Below are 21,377 nucleotides of genomic sequence, written 5' to 3'. Positions count from 1 at the left end.
AGCAGAAGACTTTGGAAGAGTAAAACCACCGATGACTCCACTTAAAACCTCTTTTTTTCCCCCGCAAGTGGCATTTTGCTAATGTTGATTTAATAGTCCAGACTTAGGAAAAAGCCCCCAAATGCACAGTTCTTCATATTGAGGCAAGGATAGACCTTCCAAGAATTCAAAGTGACCTTGTTCAGCAGGATGGCCCAGATTTGTCCTCTTCACCAGTCGGTCTTCTTCCAGCCCAAGATTCTCCAGCACTGACCCCCTCGGAGGATGTGATCTCACTTGGAGACAATCACCTATTCTTCTGCTCCAGGAACAGCCACAGGCAGAAAGTAACACTCCAGGTCTCGAGAGAACGTTTCGGCATTGAGCTCTAAAATCACTTTTGGGTCGTCGTTGGCCTCTAGTTGGTCTTAGGAGGCGGCTTCGTACTCAGGTGGGTCATGGAATGGCAGCTCATCACCTGTCCTGTCCCTGCAGAATCCTCTGAGGAACCCAAGAGATTTTCCATGGCTCCTCAAAGCAAGGTGGGGTCTGAGACCTCACTATTCCCTGAGTGATTTATCCCCCACCCCCCCCGCCACCATTGTTACATCAGACGCTTGCCTGCCTGCCTGCCTTCCTTTCGAGGGAGAGACAGAATGTGAACAGGGTAGGGGCAGAGAGAGATTGGAAGACACAGAATCTGAAGCAGGCTCTGAGCTGTCAGCACAGAGTCTGACGCGGGGCTCGAACCCACAAACCGTGAGGTCATGACCTGATCCGAAGTGGGACACCTAACGCGGGGCTCGAACTCACGAACCACGAGATCATGACCTGAGCCGAAGTCGGACACCTAACCGACTGAGCCACTCAGGCGCCAACCCCCCCCGCCGCCCCCAGATGCTTTCTTTGCTGTAATTCCTCGAGCAAATTACAGCAGCACTTGAACCACTTCAAAGGGCTGGGTTTCAATTTCATTCTTAAGACTCTAAAACTATGGTAAGTAGGAGCCTGACCTGTGATCAGAAGAAATGAAATCCCCAGAGCATGGCTGGAACCCAGGATATCACCACAATTCCTGCCTAGACCTGGGAACACAAGACGGTTGGTGCTCAGATCCGACTCTGGAAGAAAGGGTTGACATTTTGAGGTCACAGGAAAAAACTCGGCACACCGCCTTAACATCGCCAGGTGTCTTTGTGGCGCCTGTTCGCAGTCATGTGCCATTCTGTGGCCCAGGTCTTGTCTCGCACGTGCTGGGTATCATCCAGAGTTTGACCCCTGAGAGGAGTTCACCTCTTGTGCCGCTTTCACGAGGAAACGTCTGGTTATAGTGAGAGCATCTGTCTGAGCCTGAAATCAGCCAGAATGCCTCTTGTTAGTAATTCCAGTAAAGGAGTCTCTGGAGCACCTGGATGCTGATGTGAGAGTCCACTTCCAACGTCCTGATGATCTTTTTACCTGAAATGAGGTGTCAGCCGTGAAGAAGACCGAGCCCTGTGGCTCGGGACGTCCCCGGCAGGAAGACACGAAGTCGGTCACAGAGCACGGAACCAGGTTTTATCCGGGTGTCAAAGTTGGCGTGTGTGGGCACACCCCATCTTTCGTCCCCCTGTCTCCTTTGGCACTCCTGGTGCCCCACCTTGTGCAAATGTGGGGACCGCCTGGGGCGGCACTATTTTCACAGGCATCCCTGTCTGCGTGCCCCGCTCCTGCCTCCCCGATGGCATTACCTGCTCCCAGCGTCCTCTGACCACAGCCTGTCTGTTCCATCAGACCATCCCGATTCTCTGGGTGCTCAGCCTCCGGTCTGTTTCTGGCTGCACGGAACCTGGCTGTGTAACTCTGCAGGTCCTTACCGGGGGCTGTAAATGTGCTAGTTGCTGCGGAGGCAAAAATAATCACAGTGGGGGTATGGCTTCCAAACCAAGGAATGTCCTGCTTGCTCCGATAAAGGGATTTTGTTCTGTATCTGGTTTTAAGAAACAGTCTGGGAGACAGTGTTTGGATGCCAAAATGCTGGAATTTTGGATGTTTGGATTTTTATGGGAATAACAGAACCAAATATTCTAAATCACGAGTCTCTTGGAAAATTGAAAAGGAGAACTTATCACAATGATGATAATGCATTGCTGTCTATATTCTCCAGCAGCTTGCGTCATGCACACACGAGCAGAAGGGCAAACAGTAAGACAAAAGGAAGGGGCCCCAAGGTAGCAAAAGCTCCCTGGCCTGTGAACCACAGATTTTTTTTTTTTTTAAGCAGGTCAGATTTTTTAAAAAAATGTTTACTTTTGAGAGAGAGAGTGAGAGCAGGGGAGGGGCAGAGAGAGAAGGGGACAGAGGATCCAAAGCAGGCTCTGCCCTGACAGCAGTGAGCCCGATGCGGGCCTCGAACCCACAAACTGTGAGATCGTGACCTGAGTCAGAGTGGGACGGTCAACCAGCTGCACCCCCCAGGCGCCCCTGAACCACAGGTTATTAAGAAACCACAGGGCTTTCTGGTTCAGATGCGGATTCTATGCCACTCGCTATGTGAATTTTCTTTACTGTTTCATTAAATCTCATTAAATTAATACTTCATTTCCTCTTCCACATAGCCGAAGGGAAACTGTTTCAGAGATATGGAAATTGAAGTCAGAGGTCGAACGACCTGCTCCCGACCCCACAGCTAGTCAGTGCTGAGCTGAGACTCAAATTCAAGGTTTCTGGCTGCATTTTAGCCCTTTGGTATCTCCGGTACCCACAAGAAGGTTCAGTATGTTCCCTAGCTTCTGGCCTTGGCTGGCATCCTGTCTCGTGACTCACCTCCCTGCCCGCTGGCTTGAGCGTCCCCCAGTACCTTCCAGCCCCATCCTGGCAGGGCCCAGAGAAGCCTGACGGGTGTCAGCAGTCACAGGCATGCGCCTCGCATCCATTCAGCCGTCTGGGCTGTCTGCTTCGCCACGGGCAGCCCAGCCAGGCTGTCTCCTGGACGTGTGCTGGTCACTTTGGATAGGGCTTCCGTGGGCACAACAGACCGCACTAGGTGGAGAAGCCTGTGTGAGGAGGGGATGGAGGAGAGAGACAGGGAGAGGAGAAGAGAAGACCTTGGGGCCCCTTTTATCGATCGATTGATTGATTGGTTTCCTTAACACAAACCCACTTCCAGTCCTGGGGTAGCAGTGATGAGTGAGACTAGAAATAGTCCTGATATTTCAGCAGACATCCAGGGACGATCTGCTATGTGCTTGTCTCGGTGCTTGGGATACTTCAGGGGCCAAACAGACAAAGATCCTTGCCGTCTGAAAGCTTCTATTCTATGGGGCGCCTGGGTGGCTCGGTCAGTTGGGCGTCCGACTTCGGCTCAGGTCATGATCTCACGGTCCGTGGGTTCGAGCCCCGCGTCGGGCTCTGTGCTGACAGCTCAGAGCCTGGAGCCTGCTTCGGATTCTGTGTCTTCCTGCCTCTCTGCCCCTCCTCCCTCTCACAGTCTGTCTCTCTATCAAAAATAAATAAACATTAAAAACAATTTAAAAAAAAAACCATTAAAATTTTTTTTTTGAAAGCTTCTATTCTAGTGGGGGAGGCACAGAAAAGCAAGAAATGTAATAAAATACAACTTTTCTAATATGTCCGAAGCTGGTGAGTGCTATGGAGAGAGAAGAAAAACCAAACAAACATAGCTGGCAGCGGGGGTCAGGAGGGAGGCTCTGGGGAGGGGGCGGACTGTAGTTAAAGGTGAGCAAGATTGGCTTCATTGAGGTGGGGGTGTTTGGACCGAGCGGGCTTGGAGGAGATCATCAGGGACTCAGGTAGCTGTGGGAGCGGCATTCGGGGCGATGGGGATGGCTTGTGCAAATGTCCTGCGGTGACTGTGTGCGCAACCACCAAGGAGCAGCAGAAGGCTGGTGTGGCTGGAGCAGAGTGACCACGCAGGGGAGGAGGTGCAGGCCCAGAAATAACACTGGGAGGACTTTGGCTTTGGCTTTTGTCCTTAAGTCAACCGGGAGAGCCGTGGCAGGTGTTTTGGGTGCAGGAGTGACATGCTGTGATTTCTGCGAAGGACTGACCCAGTTGTGCGTTGACTTCGGGGAGCAGCGTGGAAGCGGGAGGCCTGTCGGGGTGTGACTCCAGCTCCCCAGACAAGAGATGGCACTGGCTGGGCTGTGACAGGAGTAGCGGAGGCGGTGAGAAGCGGAGGTATTTTGGACAGTTTGAAAGCAGGATTTTCGGGTGAGGGTGGAAGGCGCCTGGATGAGGGGTGTGAGAGAGACCAAGAGGAGACAGGGATGCCGCCAGTGTGTTTTGGCCTATAACTCCGATCATCTAATGGGGAAACGAAGCCATTAAAGAGATCTATCACCAGCAGAAGCCCCAAAATAGCCTTTGATGAGTACTCACAAGGAAGCACCGTGTATTAGCTTCCTTGGGCGACGGTAAACACAGCACAGACTGGGTGGTTTACCGCAACGAGGATCTATTCTCTCCAGTTCTCGAGGCTGCAAGTCTGCATTCGAGGGGTTAGCAGGCCTGTTCTCCCTCCAGAACCCCTGGGGACCAGGCAAGACTCCTTCTTTGCTTCCCCGGCTTCTGGTAGCCCGGGCATCCCATGGTGTTCCTGGCCTTATAGCTGCACCACTTGAGTTTCCGCCTCCAGGGTCACACGGTGGCCTCCCGTGTGCCCCTACGCCATCTTCCCTCTGTGTCCCAATTTCTCCTTCTTGTAAGGACACCAGTCATCGGCTTTAGAGCCCACCTGACTCCAGCCTGACCTCATATTCACTTAACTCATTTCATCTGCAACGACCCTATTCCCGAATCAGGTCACACTCTGAACTTTCAGGGGCTAGGACTTGCACATATCTTTTTGGAGGACGTCATAACCCATACCACCGTGGTTCCCTGCGCTTCGTAAACCTGTCTCAGACTGCGGATGGAGGAGACTTTCCTGGGGATGGGTACGTGGGCTAAGATTTGAAGCAGGATGGACAGTGGAGAGGTTATCAGACACAGGGTGGGCAGAAGGGGAAGAAGAGGGTTCCAGGTTGAAGGGAATGGTGTGTGCAAAGGCCCTGTGGTTATAGGGAATGTGACCTATTTGAGAGGCTGAAGCAAGAACCGTGTGGCTGGAGCTGAGCTATAGTTACAGAGCAACGTCATGGCCGGTGAACCGAAGAACAGGCCTGAGTAAATACAAATTAGTCCCTGAGTAAATACAAATTAAAACCACCATGAGATATGACACATGGGCACCAGAATGGCTTTAAAGAAAAGGGACAGTATCAAGTATGGCCAAAGATGTGGAGCAATAGACAATTTTACACAGTGCTGAAAATATAAAACGGCAGAGCTTCGGAAATCTTTTTGGGGTATCTGCTAAAGCTCAGCATTCTCCTACCTGCTCACCTAAGAAATTCAGTCTTATGCCTAATAGACATGCATTCATATGCACATGGTAAGACAGGTACAGGTGGGTTCAGAGCATCATTATTCATGATAACAACCCCCGTGTCCATCAACATACAATGAATAAGTCATTCTATGTGTGCGTGATGGAATACTATGCAACAGTGAAAAAGAGTATGTTATTGCTATTTGCAATAACGTGAATTAATTCTCACAGATATCCTATGGAGCAAAAGAAGCCAGGCACAAGGGAGAGTAGTTATGGTGAGTTTCATCTGTATAAAATTTATTTATTTTTTATTTTTTTAACTTTATTTATTTTAAGAGAGAGACAGAGACAGGCAGAATGTGTACATGTATGCGTGTCTATGCAGAGAGAGAGAGAGAGAGAGAGAGAGAGAGAGAGAGAGAATCCCAAGTAGGGCTGTCAGCTCAGAGCCTGATGCGGGGCTTGAACTCACGGACCGCGAGATCGTGACCTGAGCTAAAGTCGGACGCTTCACCGACTGAGCCACCCAGGCGCCCCTTAGGTTTCCTGTTTAAGCGAATTCAACCACAGGTGTCAGCAGAAACCCACCCAAAACAAAGTGAGTCATGCTTGTACCCACGGTGGCTCCCTCTGTGGAGTAAGTGCCGCGTGCCAGGCACTGTGACACTTCCCAGCAGATTTGTGCAGTCCTCGCTATGTGCTCCTATTGGGTAAATTCTATCCTAATGGTGGTATCCAGATCACGAGCTGTAGAGCCAGGACTTGAACTTAGCCCACATGGGACCCCACAGGCAGTTGCTGCTGTGCCGTCCCCTCAGCTGGTTGGAGCACACGGTCTGTCTTTATGTGGATCGCCGATGGGTGAATAAATCCTCGTTTGAGAATTAAAACTAGTTATTCCGTTGATGGGCGATTATAGTGACCAGAACGTTTCCCAGGTTTTAGTAGAATTGAATTAGAATGTGGGTGTGGAAATCCTGTACTCTTTTTCAATTAGTACACTCCTTTCCCTGTCTTTCCTTTTTTTTTCTTTTTTAACAATTAATACGCAACTTACCATGTAGTTAGTCGATTTTATTTCAAAATGTTTTTAATTTCAAACACTAGAGAGTTATTGTTTTCCTGGGCCGGTGCAAGGAACTCCTTAAGACATGGTTTTGGGGTTTTATTTATTGTTATTTATTTATTAAAGTTTCTTTTTTGATGAAAGATTTCTTTAATGTCAATTTTTGAGAGAGTGAAAGAGACACAGAGCACATGCAGGGGAGGCGCAGAGAGATAGGGGGACACAGGATTCAAAGTGGGCTCCCTGCTGACAGCAGAAAGCCTGATGCGGGGCTCAAACCCACGAACCATGAGATCATGACCTGAGCTGAAGTTGGATGCTCAACTGACTGAGCCGCCCAGACACCCCTATTTATTTTGAGAGAGAGAGGGAGAGAGAGAGCGCGCCCCTGTGCAAACAGGGGAGGGGCAGAAAGAGAGAGGGAGTGAGGGAACTCCAAGCAGTCTCCACGCTCAGCACGGAGCCATACAACACCCAGTGCCCATCCCAAAAGATGCCCTCTTCAATGCCCATCACCTTCCCTCCCTCCCCACCCCCCCCATCAACCCTCAGTTTGTTCTCAGTTTTTAAGAGTCTCGTATGCTTTGGCTCTGCTGAGAGATATTTTAAAATAACTATCACATTATTCTATTTTTGTCCAAATAGCCCTGTTATGTCTGCACAGTGGCAGCTGTAAGTCAATTATCCTGGAATTGCTACAATAGTTAGATTCACTTGGATATAACTTTTTCATTTGCTTCCAGATGTTTCTGTAAAGAGGCAGCCCATGATTATGAATTACAGTGCAGATCAGTGACTTCAGAACAGCATAGTGATTTTGAGATTCACCGTTTTCTACATATACCGTAGGGCAGGGTGCTTTTCATAATGCCTAGCATGTAGTAGGAGTTCTGTAGACACCTGGAAAGTGAAAGAGTCAACCAAGCAGGCTTTACACCAGTCACCCTCTATATTCATGTATGCCTTTCCCTTTGCTTTAAAAAAATTTTTTTTATTAATGTTTATTTATTATCAAGAGACAGAGAGAGACAGAGCATGAGCAGGTGAGGGGCAGGGAGAGGAGGAGACACAGAATCCGAAGCGAGCTCCAGGCTCTGAGCTGTCAGCACAGAGCTCGATGCGGGGCTCTGACTCACGAAGTGTGAGATCATGACCAGAGCTGAAGTCGGACACTTAACTGACTGAGCCACCCAGGCGCCCCTACACTTTATCATTATTATTATTTTTTTTATTTTAGAGAGAGAGAGAGAGAGAGAGAGAGAGAGTGCATGAGTGGGGGAGAGGGGTGGAGAGAGAGAGAGAGACAGAAAATCCCAAGCAGGCTCCTTGGAGCCCAACTCAGTGCTAGATCCCATGACCATGAGATCAAGAGTTGGATGCTCAACCCACTGAGCCACCCAGGCACTCCAGTACATTGTACCCTTTAAATAGAGAAGATATTTATGTCTGATATATTTATGTAATATATTAAATATAAATATATTAAATACATACAATTATATTTGTCAATTACTCTTCAATAAAACTAAAAAAAAGAAAACCAAAAGGAAGGTGCCTTGCCAGTGCACCCACCCCCACCCACCTCCTAATGCGTCCCACGCTATGAACAAGGCAACTCCTCCAAACTCCTTTTCATTGTTTCTTTGGGAATTTAAGTCTTTTTTTCTAAGTATTACACACAAATTGATATGTACTGGTTTGTACATTTTTAAGTGTATAGTCTGAATTCATATTATTGAAAAATGAAAATTTCAGCTCGTTTTTATTATCTCTTTACCTTAACCTCTCTAATCCTTTCAGTAAAATTAGATCTCAAGTTTTGGGTAAACCTACATTCAAGGTTTTGATTATTACGACTGTGTAAATAGTGCTTACTACCGAGCCAAGAAATAGGGTAGTTTTGAGCCAGGAGATCATGCACTTTGTATCATTTCTTGACAACCTTTTGTTTTTTCTAGATCTGCTTTTATTTTTTGAAACATCTCCCATGCCCTGCAATAGGTCTGGGTCTATAAAATATCCTTTGATATAATTTTCTATAAGGTCAAGCCTTGTTCAATGATTTTTTAGTCTCATAGTTGTTTTTTATATTTCTGTAAGACATTTCCTCCAGAAGCCTTGACTTACTGTGTTCTTTTTTTTTTTTTTAATTTTTTTTTTTTCAACGTTTATTTATTTTTGGGACAGAGAGACACAGAGCATGAACGGGGGAGGGGCAGAGAGAGAGGGAGACACAGAATCAGAAACAGGCTCCAGGCTCTGAGCCATCAGCCCAGAGCCTGATGCGGGGCTCAAACTCACAGACCGCGAGATCGTGACCTGGCTGAAGTCGGACGCTTAACCGACTGCGCCACCCAGGCGCCCCATGTGTTCTTTTTTTTAATGTTTATTTGTTTTCGAGAGAGAGACAGAGTATGAGCAGGGAAGGGGCAGAGAGAGAGGGAGACACAGAATCAGAAGCAGGCTCCAGGCTCCGAGCCATCAGCCCAGAGCCCGACGCGGGGCTCGAACTCACGGACCGCGAGATCGTGACCTGAGCTGAAGTCGGACGCTTAACCGACCGAACCACCCAGGTGCCCTGACCTGCTGTGTTCTGAATGGGGTTCTTTCCAGTCTTTATACAGCAGCTCTCCTGGGACTGCCTGCTCCATCATTCTGAGAATGCTCTCCTGTGTTAGCATCCTTGATTTCTGGATCTTGTATCCTCTTTTTGGTTTTCTGCCTCATCGTTGTGGAGCACATTCATTTTACAGCTTTATGCAATTGGTACATGAGAATTTCTTGAGGATGTGTGAATCTGGAAATGTCTTTATTTTACCATCACCAGTGAGCGCTAGTTTGGCCGAATGTAAAATTCTAGGGTGAAAAATCTGTTTCTCCGGAATTTTGACGTCTTCATCCCGCCCCCCCCCCCCCCCCCCCCCCGCCCCATTCTTCGAACGTCAGATGTTGCTACTGAGAATTCTGGTACCTTTCTGATTCCTTTGGCTTTGTTTTATGTAGTTCCCTTTTTTGTTTCCTCTTGGGACGCTTCTTGGATCTTCTTTTCATTTGCGATATTTTGAAGTTTTACCAAGATACGCCTTGGTGCGGGGCTTCTTCATTATACTAGATTCTTAGTGTTTTGGAGACTTAAAGCTTACAGGTCTGGGACATTATTAACTTAGAGTATTTGTAATTTCTTTCTCTGCTCTTTTTAGTTTCTCTTATTGCCCATTGTTACTGGAATTTTCACGTGGCGAGCGCTTGACCTAGGACAATGCTTTTTCCACTCTAAGAATATCCCTCTTTTGTTTTATGCAAGCAAGATCTTCTGTTTCAAGGGATATTCATTACAATTTCTTTGAGATTTTCTTCTGTTCTCCATTATATTTTTAGTTTATTTAACTTTTGTTTGGTCTAAGCCAGGCTGCCTTGTGTCCTAGAGCCGAGGCGGGAGGGGAGCTGGGGCGTCTCACTCTTCAGTCTGCTGATAGCCACTGAGTTCTCTGTTTTTATCACATCACACCTGCCATCCTCTGGTCTGGAATCTCCAAATTCAGAGCCTCTGGGATTGTTGTTGGTTATTTTTCTTTCTTTAAAGAAAAATTTCACATCTTCTGTGGGATGGGAATGGGGAGGTGGGAATCTATTTTTTTTATACATATTTTGAATCAGTTCTCCATTTTCAGCCCTGCCTCACCTTCCGAGCTACTTAGGAGTCTAGATTCTGAGCTTTTTAAAGTCCTGGGTGGCTTGGTTCTCACGGGTGTTCCCCTTGTAAGCTCACATCTCCCTGTCTTGCTAAGTCATTTCAGGATTCTTACATCTGATTTCCGTCTTCATATATTGTAATTAGGAGATTATAAATGTCTTCTCATTTTGTCAGAGATCAAGCTTGTCTTTATCTTGTTTTCCTTGGGGGAACTTTTGAGAAAAGAACACAATAAAATCCACATTTCTATCATCTTGAAACAGAAAATTCCCATTGGATCTTAAATGGGTGATATCAGGTTTTCTCTTTGATACGGATTTAATAATGTTGACATTCATCGTAAGCAAAACTTAGTCTATTAGATGCAATGGTGGTTTTTTTTTTTTAAGGTAAATAAATGACGTGTATGACCTAATTGCCTAGAGAAAATTACATTAGTTCTTAACTTATTTGGCCCTGTAGTACAAATTATCATTCCATCTTAATGGTGTTTTCAAGACTAGCTTATACTTTAAGGAAACCCACTTTTTATTTCAACAACTTCTGATAGAAATGCCTCCAAAATTTATGAGGGATTGCCTGCATTTTTATCTAAAAAAAAATTTTTTTTTTCAACGTTTATTTATTTTTGGGACAGAGAGAGACAGAGCATGAACGGGGAAGTGGCAGAGAGAGAGGGAGACACAGAATCGGAAACAGGCTCCAGGCTCTGAGCCATCAGCCCAGAGCCTGACGCGGGGCTCGAACTCACAGACCTGCGAGATCGTGACCTGGCTGAAGTCGGACGCTTAGCCGACTGCGCCACCCAGGCGCCCCTAAAAAAAATTTTTTTTAACATTTTATTTTATTTTTTGAGAGACAAAGAGAGGCAGAAGGCAAGTGGGGGGAGGGGCAGAGAGAGAGGGAGACACGGAATCCAGGCTCCAGGCTCCGAGCTGTCAGCACAGAGCCCGACGTGGGGCTTGAACCCACGAGCACGAGATCATGACCTGGGCTGAAGTCAGACGCTCAACCGACTGAGCCACCCGGACATCCCTTTCTTGCGTTTTTAAACAGAAAAGGACGAATATAGCCTTCTGGTGGTTTCTCTGACCTCATGCTGATATCCCGGGTTGCGCTGTGCTGTGTTTTGGTGACGCTTCTCGGGCTGGCACCTCCTCTCTCGCTGAATTCTGCCAGGAGCTTGCTTCATAAATTCGTCATCGACTTTGCAGAGGGGGCTGTCACTTCCGTATGAGTCAGCGAGTCAGAAAGGGCCCTCCAGTCCCCTGACACCGTTACTGCATTTAGCGGACTGTCCGGTATGCTCAGGAAGAACTGAGATCAGCAGCAGAGGCAGAATATCCAGGCTGGCAAAGCCAGGAGCCTAAAATCGAATGCCAACTATCTGCCAAGTAGGCTTTGGTCGGATAGCGCAGGGAGAGCTCCCCCAAATTTCCGTGATTCTCTCGGGGTGAAAATCCCAGGTTCCGTAGCAGCTCTGTTCTTGTCCGCTCAGCCCACGACCGGGTGTCCCCTGTCTTGGCACCAGTGACATTTGGGCCGAGGCGCTTCTTTGTGGCGGGGGCTGTCTTGCGCATTGCAGGGTGGTCAGCGGCATCCCTGGCCTCTGTCCATTAGTCATCAGTGGCTCCCACCTCTCCCAGTGGTGACAGCCAAAAATAGTCGCAGACATTGCCAAAAACCCCTGGGCGGGGGGGGGGGGGGGGGGCAGTGGCAACGTGGATTCCTTTTGAGAACCTCAGACTCTGAGTCTTCTCTTTCTTCAGATTTTCTGACCCTATTCGGGACGTTCGACGGTGTAGAAAGTGTGACCGCAAGTGCCCAGAAGAGCGTTGTAATTCCTCGTAATTTCACAAAGTGTGAAGCGATTCGTAAAGCACCCGTATTTCCGTAATGTGCCAGACAGTCCTTGCTTTGTACTGATGACATTTGTTGAGGGCTCCCTTATGTGAGGTAACATTTATCAAGCCCACACGGCATGCCAGGGCCTCTTGTAATCACCGTCGGCACCCTCAGGGAGTAAGGATAATTGCTCCCGTTGTAGCAGATGGGGAAACTGAGGCACGGGGCTTTTAGGCGCATTGCTGGGGTGTATACAGGGTGCAAATGGCAGAGCTGGGATTCCCACCCGGCAGGGGGACTTTAGAGCACGAGCCCCTCACCCGCACTTTGTGCGGTGGTTGGCTTGGAGATGCCAGGACCAGAACGCGAGCCGCGTGTGTGGACTTCAGCCCGTCTGCCCGTTCTGAGCACCAAGAGGGCAGGGCTGCACATGTCTTCCCCCTTTACATTCCCGTCCCCCGGGCCAGGTAGTAGAGACACAGTGAAGGTGAATGTGGAGAAATGAAATCAGGGGCGCCTGGGTGGCTCAGTCAGTAGAGCGTCCGACTTCAGCTCAGGTCATGATCTCGCGGTCCGTGAGTTCGAGCCCCGTGTCGGGCTCTGACAGCTCAGAGCCTGGAGCTTGTTTCGGATTCTGTGTCTCCCTCTCCCTCTCTCTGTCCCTCCCTGCTCATGCTGTGTCTCTCAAAAATGAATAAACATTAAAAAAAAAAAAGGAAATGAAATCAACGCCAGTCTCGTGGGCTGTTTACGAGAAGAGAGGAGCCCGATACCAACTAAGTGTTACGGTTTCCTGAAGGAAGCTACATGGCAGTATTGTAGGTATTGACGTGCTCCAGGTCTCGGTCTAGACAGGATACCTGCCTTGAGTGAAGAAGTGGGGGGACTGTGTCCTGAGAGCCCCATTATAGGGGAGCTCATTACGTTTCCTGGGGCGGTGGCCCCCTGGTTGGCTAGCACCTCTGGGAAAGGAGAGCTTCAGACATTCACACCCTGTGACTTCAGCAAGGCCGGCCGAAGCGCATAACACACACTTGCAAGATTTAGCCGTTCCCTGGGGTTCTGGAAGGCAGAACGTGGCGGCACCTCCAGGTCCTTGGCACAAACGCCCCATATGCCATCAGCCCCGAGGTGCCGGTTGATTGAGAGCTTGGGTTTCTGGAGAGCGTGGACTGATGGGTGTTTCCGTTCACCTTCATTTGAGATCGTGGTGCTTTGGGGAGGCCACGAGAGGCGAGTATTCTGACATTTGCCCTCAAAGCTCTTTCAGGATTGTTTGAGGAGGGGGTGAGAGTGCACACATGTGGTTCGCTCCTGATACGAGACCGATGTTAGCCAGCGCAGTGATGGTAGGGTTCCACTTGCGGACCCCTTGGCCACGTTGTTCCTGTGCTGTAGCTGGACTGTGAGTTTCACATCACTGATGCCCATTAGAAGTAAGCTGCCCCGGAATTCGGGCTGAAAAGTGCTCCGATGGGAAAGATGGGCTGGCCTATCTTTTAAATCCCATTTAGACTTTTTTTCTCATCTGAGTACATATTTGTGTAATAGCTATAGAAAAAGCCATGGGGTTCATATTGAAAGGGTCTTAGTAAATTAGGAAGCCTCACTTAGTTCAGATGTTCTATTTCGTTTCCTTCCTTCCTTCCCTCCCTTTTCCTTCCTTCCCTCCCTCCCTATTCCTTCCTTTTCTTTCTTTCTTTCTTTCTTTCTTTCTTTCTTTCTTTCTTTCTTTCTTTCTTTCTTTCTTTCTTTCTTGTCAGAGAATTCTCTCTTGAAATGGTAATAATATGGGGGAAATTCCAGAGCAGAAACGTCACCTACCTTGTAGATTCAGATGAAAAGAATCTTTGGTAGCCATAGGAGCTAAAACTCAACGCATCAAGTGGCTTAAATGCCAATGCATACACATTCACTAGATACACTTACCCTTCAACACCCAACTCAGTTATCACCTCTATCCTGGTCTCCACCAGACCAAGTTAGTCATTATCCTTAAATGCTGCTGTAGCAGTTTGCTCTGCTTCCTGAAATAACACATTCCCCATTGTGTTCTAATTCATCTGTTTTCATGTCTTTCTTCCTGCCTGGATGGTGAGGTTCTGGGAGGCGACGATTCACCTTTGTATTCCCAGCACCTGGCATGTGTAGGCTGGTTCGTAGGAGGCAGTCTGTGCCTGGTGGGTGCATGAGTAATAGGCGAGCTCATTAAATTTCCTCTTCCACACTGGGCAAGAAGAGGACGTATCGTATTGAAATATTTCCAACTTGTTAATAATAAGCAATCCCATTTTATGATTTAGAATAAGGAGTGTTCAGGGCATAGTATTTTTGTTTCTTTATCCCCTGCTCATTCTTTTCTGCCCATCAACCCCCCCCCCCCCAAATCTCATGAACATATTCATTGATTCTGGGTCTTTCTGAAGAACATCTCTCTTTCTTTCCAGGCAGGTATTAACGAAAATGATTTTTATGATGGGGCGTGGTGTGCAGGAAGGAATGACCTCCATCAGTGGATTGAAGTCGATGCTAGACGTCTGACCAAATTCACTGGTGTCATCACTCAAGGAAGGAACTCACTTTGGCTGTAAGTGTGGATGGGCCTGTGCTTTTGTAGACTCCATGCCTTGGGTCTAATATTCTAGGGTTTGGACAGAGACAGGAAGACGCAGAGAAGTACCTGACGATAAGCAAGAGAAAGGAAGAAAATCAGAATGTGGACAGGATGCTGGGCTTGCTGTGGACACAAGCATCTCTGGAAATGACATTGTCCCCCGTACAAGAACAGAGGGAGGGACCCACCCAGCAGGTTACGCTGAGTTGACCAAGGTATCGTTAAAACAGTGCAGCTTAGGCAGGCGGCTGCCATCTTGGATCTGTGACGGGTTATTCGTACCCTGACAGCCCGAGGTGGGAACTCTGAACAAGAAGTGAGTTATAGGTAACAGGTCCAAGCCACTGTTTGGGAGTAGAAGGCGTGAACCCTTCAGAGTCTGAGAAGGACTGGAAGCCTAGGGAGGTTCCCAAATAGAGGAACTACTGGGGAAGCAGTGGACGTGAAGGAGCAGCCGGGGTGAGGCCTGAGGACGAGATGGAGCCCATTTGAGCTTGGGCCCAAGGCTGGGTCAACAACGAGTTGATCTGATGGGGATCCCAAGAGAGGTAGGCTCTCTGTCCTGTGGTACATACATACGGTGGGATATTACTCATCCCTAAAAAGGGAGGGCGTTCTTTTTGTTTTTTTAATTTTTTTTTAACATCTGTTTATTTTTGGAAGACAGAGAGAGAGCACTAGTGGGGAAGGGACAGAGAGCAAGAGGGAGACACCGAATCCGAAGGAGGCTCCAGGCTCCAAGCTGTCAGCACAGAGCCCGATGCGGGGCTGGAACCCAGGAACTGTGAGATCATGACCTGAGCCAAAGCCGGACGCTTAACTGACTGACCCACCCAGGCGCCCCAGAAAAGAGAGGACGTTCTGACACCTGCTATACCATGGCTGAATCTTGAGGACGTGATGCCAAGTGGGATAAGCCAGTCACGAAAGGGCAAATGTGATTGCGGTTTCGCGAGATTCCTAAGTAGTCAGCTTCGCAGAGCCGGAAGTGGGATGGTGGAGGCCAGGGTCTGGGGGAGGGGAAACGGGGTGTTATTGTCTAAGTGGGTACTGAGTTTCAGTTTGGGGTGCTGAAAAGTTCTGGAGGTGGATGGAGGTGGCCGTTGCACAGCGATGCCCCTGAATTGTACACTTAAAAAACGGTTGAAATGATCCATTTTGTTATGTATTTTTACTACGGTAATGAAAATATGAAACAACGTCCCTGCCTCAACCCAGGGCTGGTCGTAGAGACCAAAGCGGGGCTGCATCTCTGGGGCTGTCCTGTGTCTCCAGCCGTGTAGACAGCAGGCACACGGAGACTGGGGGCTGGGCCGGGCAAAGCAGGGTCCACGGGATCTTGAGTGCTTTCTGAATGCAAGCAAGAGTTTTCAAGTGCCTCTAACATCCGCCTACAACTGAGAAGCCAAGGGCACGAATGCCTCGCGCCGTGACATTAGGAAACTGGTCTCATCAGCTAAGACCCCTCCCACCCTACCCGCTTCAACTTCCCTGTCTGTACCACACTCTCGGATTTCATTTCAGTGTTTGCTAGGTACCTCTTGGCGGTCACGTACAAGGTGTCTGTAATTCGTTGATTAGATTAATTTTTAATCCCCGGAAAGGTCAACAGGAATAAATAAACCAGGATAAGAGAGGGGAGCCTGGCATCTGTGCTCACATTTAACTGCCTGTCATGGTCACTGTAGAGGGGACTTTCTTACATGGTGACAATGATCAGGCAATGACTCATCATCTGTTTTCCCTCTGAGCTTTTTTTTTTTATTGTAAAGACGGTATTATTACATCTAGCATCGTTTTAAAACATTACCCACGATTCCACCACCCTTAGACATAGTTTTTTTTTTTTTACACATGTGTAACCCTACTACATATGCAATTATGTTATTTTAACTTAAAAACATATCCAAGCATTTTTCCCCACTGTTCCTCCGACGTCACCATGATCATTTTCACAGCCTGTAATTTACCCAGCCCTGCCTCTGTCACCTTCTCAGTGTTCTGGTATCCCATACCATTTTGCAAGAAAGAATTTTCATACTTTTTTCTTCCTTCCAATTATTTCCTTCAAACACATTTCCAGAGCTGGGATAATCTGTGCATTTTGACAGCAGTCGGTCGTGTGTTTGTGCTGTTTTGTGTAGCGCATTTTGTTCCCCCCCCCCCCCCCCCGCTTTGCTTTTTAGCAGTGCTTGTGTGTATGCTGGTAATGATGATTTTTGCTCTGTGGGGCACATTGGGCTGTCATCAGCTTATTACCATGACAATTGTTTTCACTGCTCAGATTCTGAAAGGCGAGAATTTGGGGGAAGGGAATGTTGAATGGCTCAACTCGGAACAGAAACTTGGAGAGAAAGACTGATCTGAGATTATGCATAGGGATCAGGGAAGGGATTTTACCTTAATGCTTGGATATTAACCTGTCTAACCGCTGTCATTAGAAATCCTGTAGTTGATGTATTATTGGATTGGAAGGACAGAGCAGGATAGGAATAACACTCACATTCCATCGCATCAAGGACACAAGAGCATTTGGGGTGAACAAGAAACGGCCATAGAACAAGATCTTTCTTTGGCTTAGCCTAGGACGGGAACATCTTAGAGGGCTAAGACAAGGGATAGAATTGCTTTTAAGAGTCTTTTTCTTTTTAAATGTCTAAATGTATTTCAAGTCAAATTGTTCTTCAAGGACAACGGAAAGAAATGCGATGGGTTTCACTTTGCCTTACCACCCAGAACAGGATGGTCTGCACCAAAGACTGAAGAAGAAGTGGGACAAAGATATGTTCTGGTGTCTGAAGCTTGCCCCCTCCTCCCCAGGAGGATGAATGAAACTCATTCGTTTTTTTTTTGTTTTTTTTTTTTTAATTTTTTTTTCAACGTTTATTTTATTTTTGGGACAGAGAGAGACAGAGCATGAACGGGGGAGGGGCAGAGAGAGAGGGAGACACAGAATCGGAAACAGGCTCCAGGCTCCGAGCCATCAGCCCAGAGCCCGACGCGGGGCTCGAACTCACGGACCGCGAGATCGTGACCTGGCTGAAGTCAGACGCTTAACCAACTGCGCCACCCAGGCGCCCCGAAACTCATTCGTTTTGTTAATGAATAATGCTGGAAGCACTGGGATGTGTCCCAGTATGACCAGAAAACATGTCGGCAAGAGGAACCATCAAATATGAACAGTGAAGAAGACAGCAGGTGTCCCTTTTTCCCTCTCCCCGCACACTGTTCCCAACACAGGCGTCTCTGGTGCCATTTTTAATATTTCTCTTTACGGGCTTCTGTGTTTCTCCCTGCTAGTCTGGAAGCACCTGGATGCTAGAGGTCATACCTGGTCATTGTGCCCAGTCCCAGGCTTCTCTTAGATGCTCGAGTAATGATTTTTTAATGAACGAATATTGTTAGGAGGTAACAAATGGACAAAGGTTCGTTCACAGGGCACAGTAATGAGGTCATTCATCTGGGAGTGTCAGTGACTGAGAGCAAGTTTGGAAATGGGACTAGGGAGAGGGAAGGGGACGCGGGAGATTGAGGAGTGACGATTTCTAGAGAGGATGGCACCCCCAACAGGGTGGCTTTGGAGTCTCGTCACAGCTCTTGACTCTTGTCGGCTATGAATTTTCTCTTCTCCGAGCTTCAGTCTGCTGCCTGAAAGAAGGGACCTGTTCTCCCACTGATAAAGATGCATGGAAGTCAGATAAATTGTTACGCTGTTTTAAAATTACCCTGCACATCAGGGCGCCTGGGCAGCTCAGTCTGGTGAGCGTCCGACTTCAGCCCAGGTCATGATCTCACCGTCTGTGAGTTCGGGCCCCGAGTCGGGCTCTGTGCTGACAGCTCAGAGCCTGGAGCCTGCTTCGGATTCCGTCTCCCTCTCTCTCCGCCCCTCCCCTGCTCACGCTCTGTCTCTCTGTCTCTGAAAAATGAATAAACCTTAAAAAAAAAAATCACCCTGCACATACTAAGAGCTCGGTAAACTTTACTTTCTTCCCTCCGCACCTCTTTGGGTTTTATTTAGGAGAGTGGCTTTCAAGCTTTATTTTTAGCTAGAGAAACATTTAGCAAATAGAGAGAGGTGAGGCTGCTCTGTGTGAATCTGGGGGGGTGGAGGGGAGCGGTGCCTGCCTGGCCCTCCCCTCGCCCCTTGTCGGAGCAGCCCTGGAGGATGCCTTCATCCAAGTATCTCTGGCAGCAAGAATCCCGGACAGCCCGAGGGTGCTTCTGTGCAGGTTACAACTGGGCCAGCTTCTTGAAAGGCTCGTGGCCACTTCCTGAATCTGGCCGGGTGGACGGGAGATGTGGAATTCAAACCAAGACAAACAAAGGCAGCGTTGGAATTAGAACTTGAGTTTTCTAGTTGAGCCTGCAGAACATCCCCTAATCTCAGAGCATCCATCACATTTTGGTTGGGAGTGTTTTAGAAATGGAAGGGCAAGGAGTTGCAGACTCCTTGAGGTCGGGGCCAGATGGATCCTGCTGTTTAGAAATGGCTTCTGTCTGGTTGTTGAAATAACATAGGAGCACTTTGGAGTTACAATATGTGTATACTTAAGAATGCTATTCATGCTTTCCATCGGGAGGACCTTCTTGATTGGTATTTTTAAGTGAGCATCCATAATCTTATATGTTTCTGACATTCTCTTTGTGTGTTCATGGATTCATCTGTTTTGAGCATTCTGTGCTAAGCACTAGGGATATGAGGTGAGCAGAAAGTGGCCTGCCTGCAGGGAGCTTTCAGTCTGGTGGAAAAATCCCGTATGTGAACGGGTCCACTGGCGTCCACAACATGCCTGTTGATGAGGGGTGGGGGATGGGAGAGCTGTTATCAGATGCATGACACAGATGTGAAGGATGATATGGCAGGTCGCAAGGCTTTAGGTCGTGGTCTGCAACCAGTTCATAATCCGGTGGACGAAAAGCTGTGATTCTCGGTTTCATAATTTTTCAAATTATTTGGGCTATTTGAAAGTAATAAAATATAACTGTTTTTATGATACTGAATCATTTGTATGTTTCACCAGTAGAAATTATCCTTCTCCACCACCCTGCAATTTAGTGAAGCGTCTCCATACTAATAAAAGCTAATCTTTGGGGCGCCTGGGTGGCTCCGTCGGTTAAGCGTCCGACTTCGGCTCAGGTCATGATCTCACGGTCTGTGAGTTCGAGCCCCGCGTTGGGCTCTGTGCTGACAGCTCGGAGCCTGGAGCCTGCTTCAAATTCTGTGTCTCCCTCTCTCTGCCTCTCCCCTGCTCATGAATTCTCTCACTCTGTCTCAAAAATAAGTATACATTAAAAAATTTTTTTAAAAAAGCTAATCTTTAATTTCCCTAATCTCAGAAAGTATATTAGACCTATGGGTGCTACAATCACAACCAGTGTGATGGCTGGAAAGTTAATTATTCTGCCGGAGGTGGATAGCTGCTGTAACGACATGGGCGAAATACAGGCAGTTTAAAAATAGCCGAAGGTTTTAAGTTTTACTTGCTTAACCAACAAAACGATTCTCATTCTCTGGAGAGTCTGTGACTGTGTCCTCAAAGTGAGGTAGCAGTCTGACTGATGAGTTTGTAAGGTGACGGCTGGGAGGGTTTGACTGGGCGGCTGAATTTTTAAACAGCAGTCAGGCTAATCAGAGCCAGATGAACAGAGCCAGGCTGGGAGCCAGGCTTGTGACCAAGGACACAAAGAAGGTGGAGACACAGCCCCAGCCTAAGGGGCTGGCTTTCTGTTTGTCCGTGGAAAGCTGTAGCAAAGGTTCTGAATGTGGGCCTCCGCGGATGGTTCTGGACAGTTCTGATGGTGAAGGAGAGGAGCAGCTGAAGTAGGTGCCCAACCCAGGAGGAAGGCAAGGCCAGGGAAAGGCCCGTTCCCCCTTTCTGCCCTGGGAAGAGCTGTGTTCGCAGGAGGGGCTGGTGGCCGGTGGGGCAGATCGGCGGGGTCCTCTGCAGACAGTGAGTGTGGCGGCTCTAGGGGTTGGCCACAAGAGGACAGGGAGGGCCCTCAGAGGGCTCAGCGGGTGTCTGGAGCTCATAGGCTTGGACCCGTCCCACCTGGCACGGCTGGCACTTTCTCCACTAGGGGGCGATAGAGTCGATGGCCGAGCCGCTGGAGGAGGTGCAGGGACCAGGGCATTTCGGGAGCTGGCAGGGCACAGAGCGCATTTGGAAGGAGGGGTGTGAGGGTCAGCGCCAGGGCTGGCGGGGGAAGAGGCAGAGGGCTGATTCCCTGGAAGTTCAGAGCAAGTTCAAGGAGCCACTAGGGGAAATGAGGCTTCAGAAGTGGACGCGAGCTTGGCCGGGAAGACTGGTCATCTGAAAAGTCCACAGGGGCAGTGGAGGTGATCAGCTGGGGCCCAGGGGTCGGAGGGGGCGGTGTGAGCGAGCCGGGGGTCGGAGACGAGTGGGCGTCTGGAAGTCTCGAGCCTGCAGGCTGGCCCCCACTGCCGTCCCTGTTGGGAGAATGTCTGGGATGTGCTGGACCCGAGCTCAGGAGAGGTGAGGAGATGGTGGGGTCTGGCGAGAAGCAAAAGTGAGCGCGAGAAGAGGCAGAGCTAAGGAGAGACGCCGCTGGAGGGTGTGCATCCGGAGACGGGGGTGGAGAGGGAACAGCTCCAACACCTGCCTGGCCCGGGATCTGCCCAGCGGCTGGACCCCCCGGCTCCCAGCGGGAAGTGTCCACCCAGCCCCTCCCTTAATCTTCAGTTCATCTTGTTTTCTGCTCCCAGAGGACCGACCTCGGCCTTCATGCTTCCCTCGTCCCCCGGGGTTGGGGTCCGGGCCACCAGGGTGCAGAGCGACGCAGCACA

At 48.7% G+C, this 21,377-nt stretch overlaps 1 protein-coding gene across 4 annotated transcripts in view; it reads left to right on the top strand.

Annotated features, from left to right (window-relative positions):
* Positions 1-21,377, top strand: part of CPXM2 (carboxypeptidase X, M14 family member 2) — a 140,288-nt gene that overhangs the window by 39,410 nt on the left and 79,501 nt on the right. For 3 of the 4 annotated variants that reach the window (XM_043597795.1, XM_043597792.1, XM_043597794.1), the window contains one exon: positions 14,406-14,545. In XM_043597795.1, coding sequence (XP_043453730.1) covers positions 14,406-14,545 — 140 coding nt within the window. Of the gene's footprint in view, positions 1-14,405; positions 14,546-20,282; positions 20,394-21,377 lie in introns of those variants that run through there. The other variant, XM_043597796.1, reaches the window with a different exon arrangement.

The sequence above is a fragment of the Prionailurus bengalensis genome, chromosome D2, assembly GCF_016509475.1.
Source record: "Prionailurus bengalensis isolate Pbe53 chromosome D2, Fcat_Pben_1.1_paternal_pri, whole genome shotgun sequence".
NCBI classification, from domain to species: Eukaryota; Metazoa; Chordata; class Mammalia; order Carnivora; family Felidae; genus Prionailurus; species Prionailurus bengalensis.
This window is presented reverse-complemented; position numbering and strand designations above follow the sequence as displayed.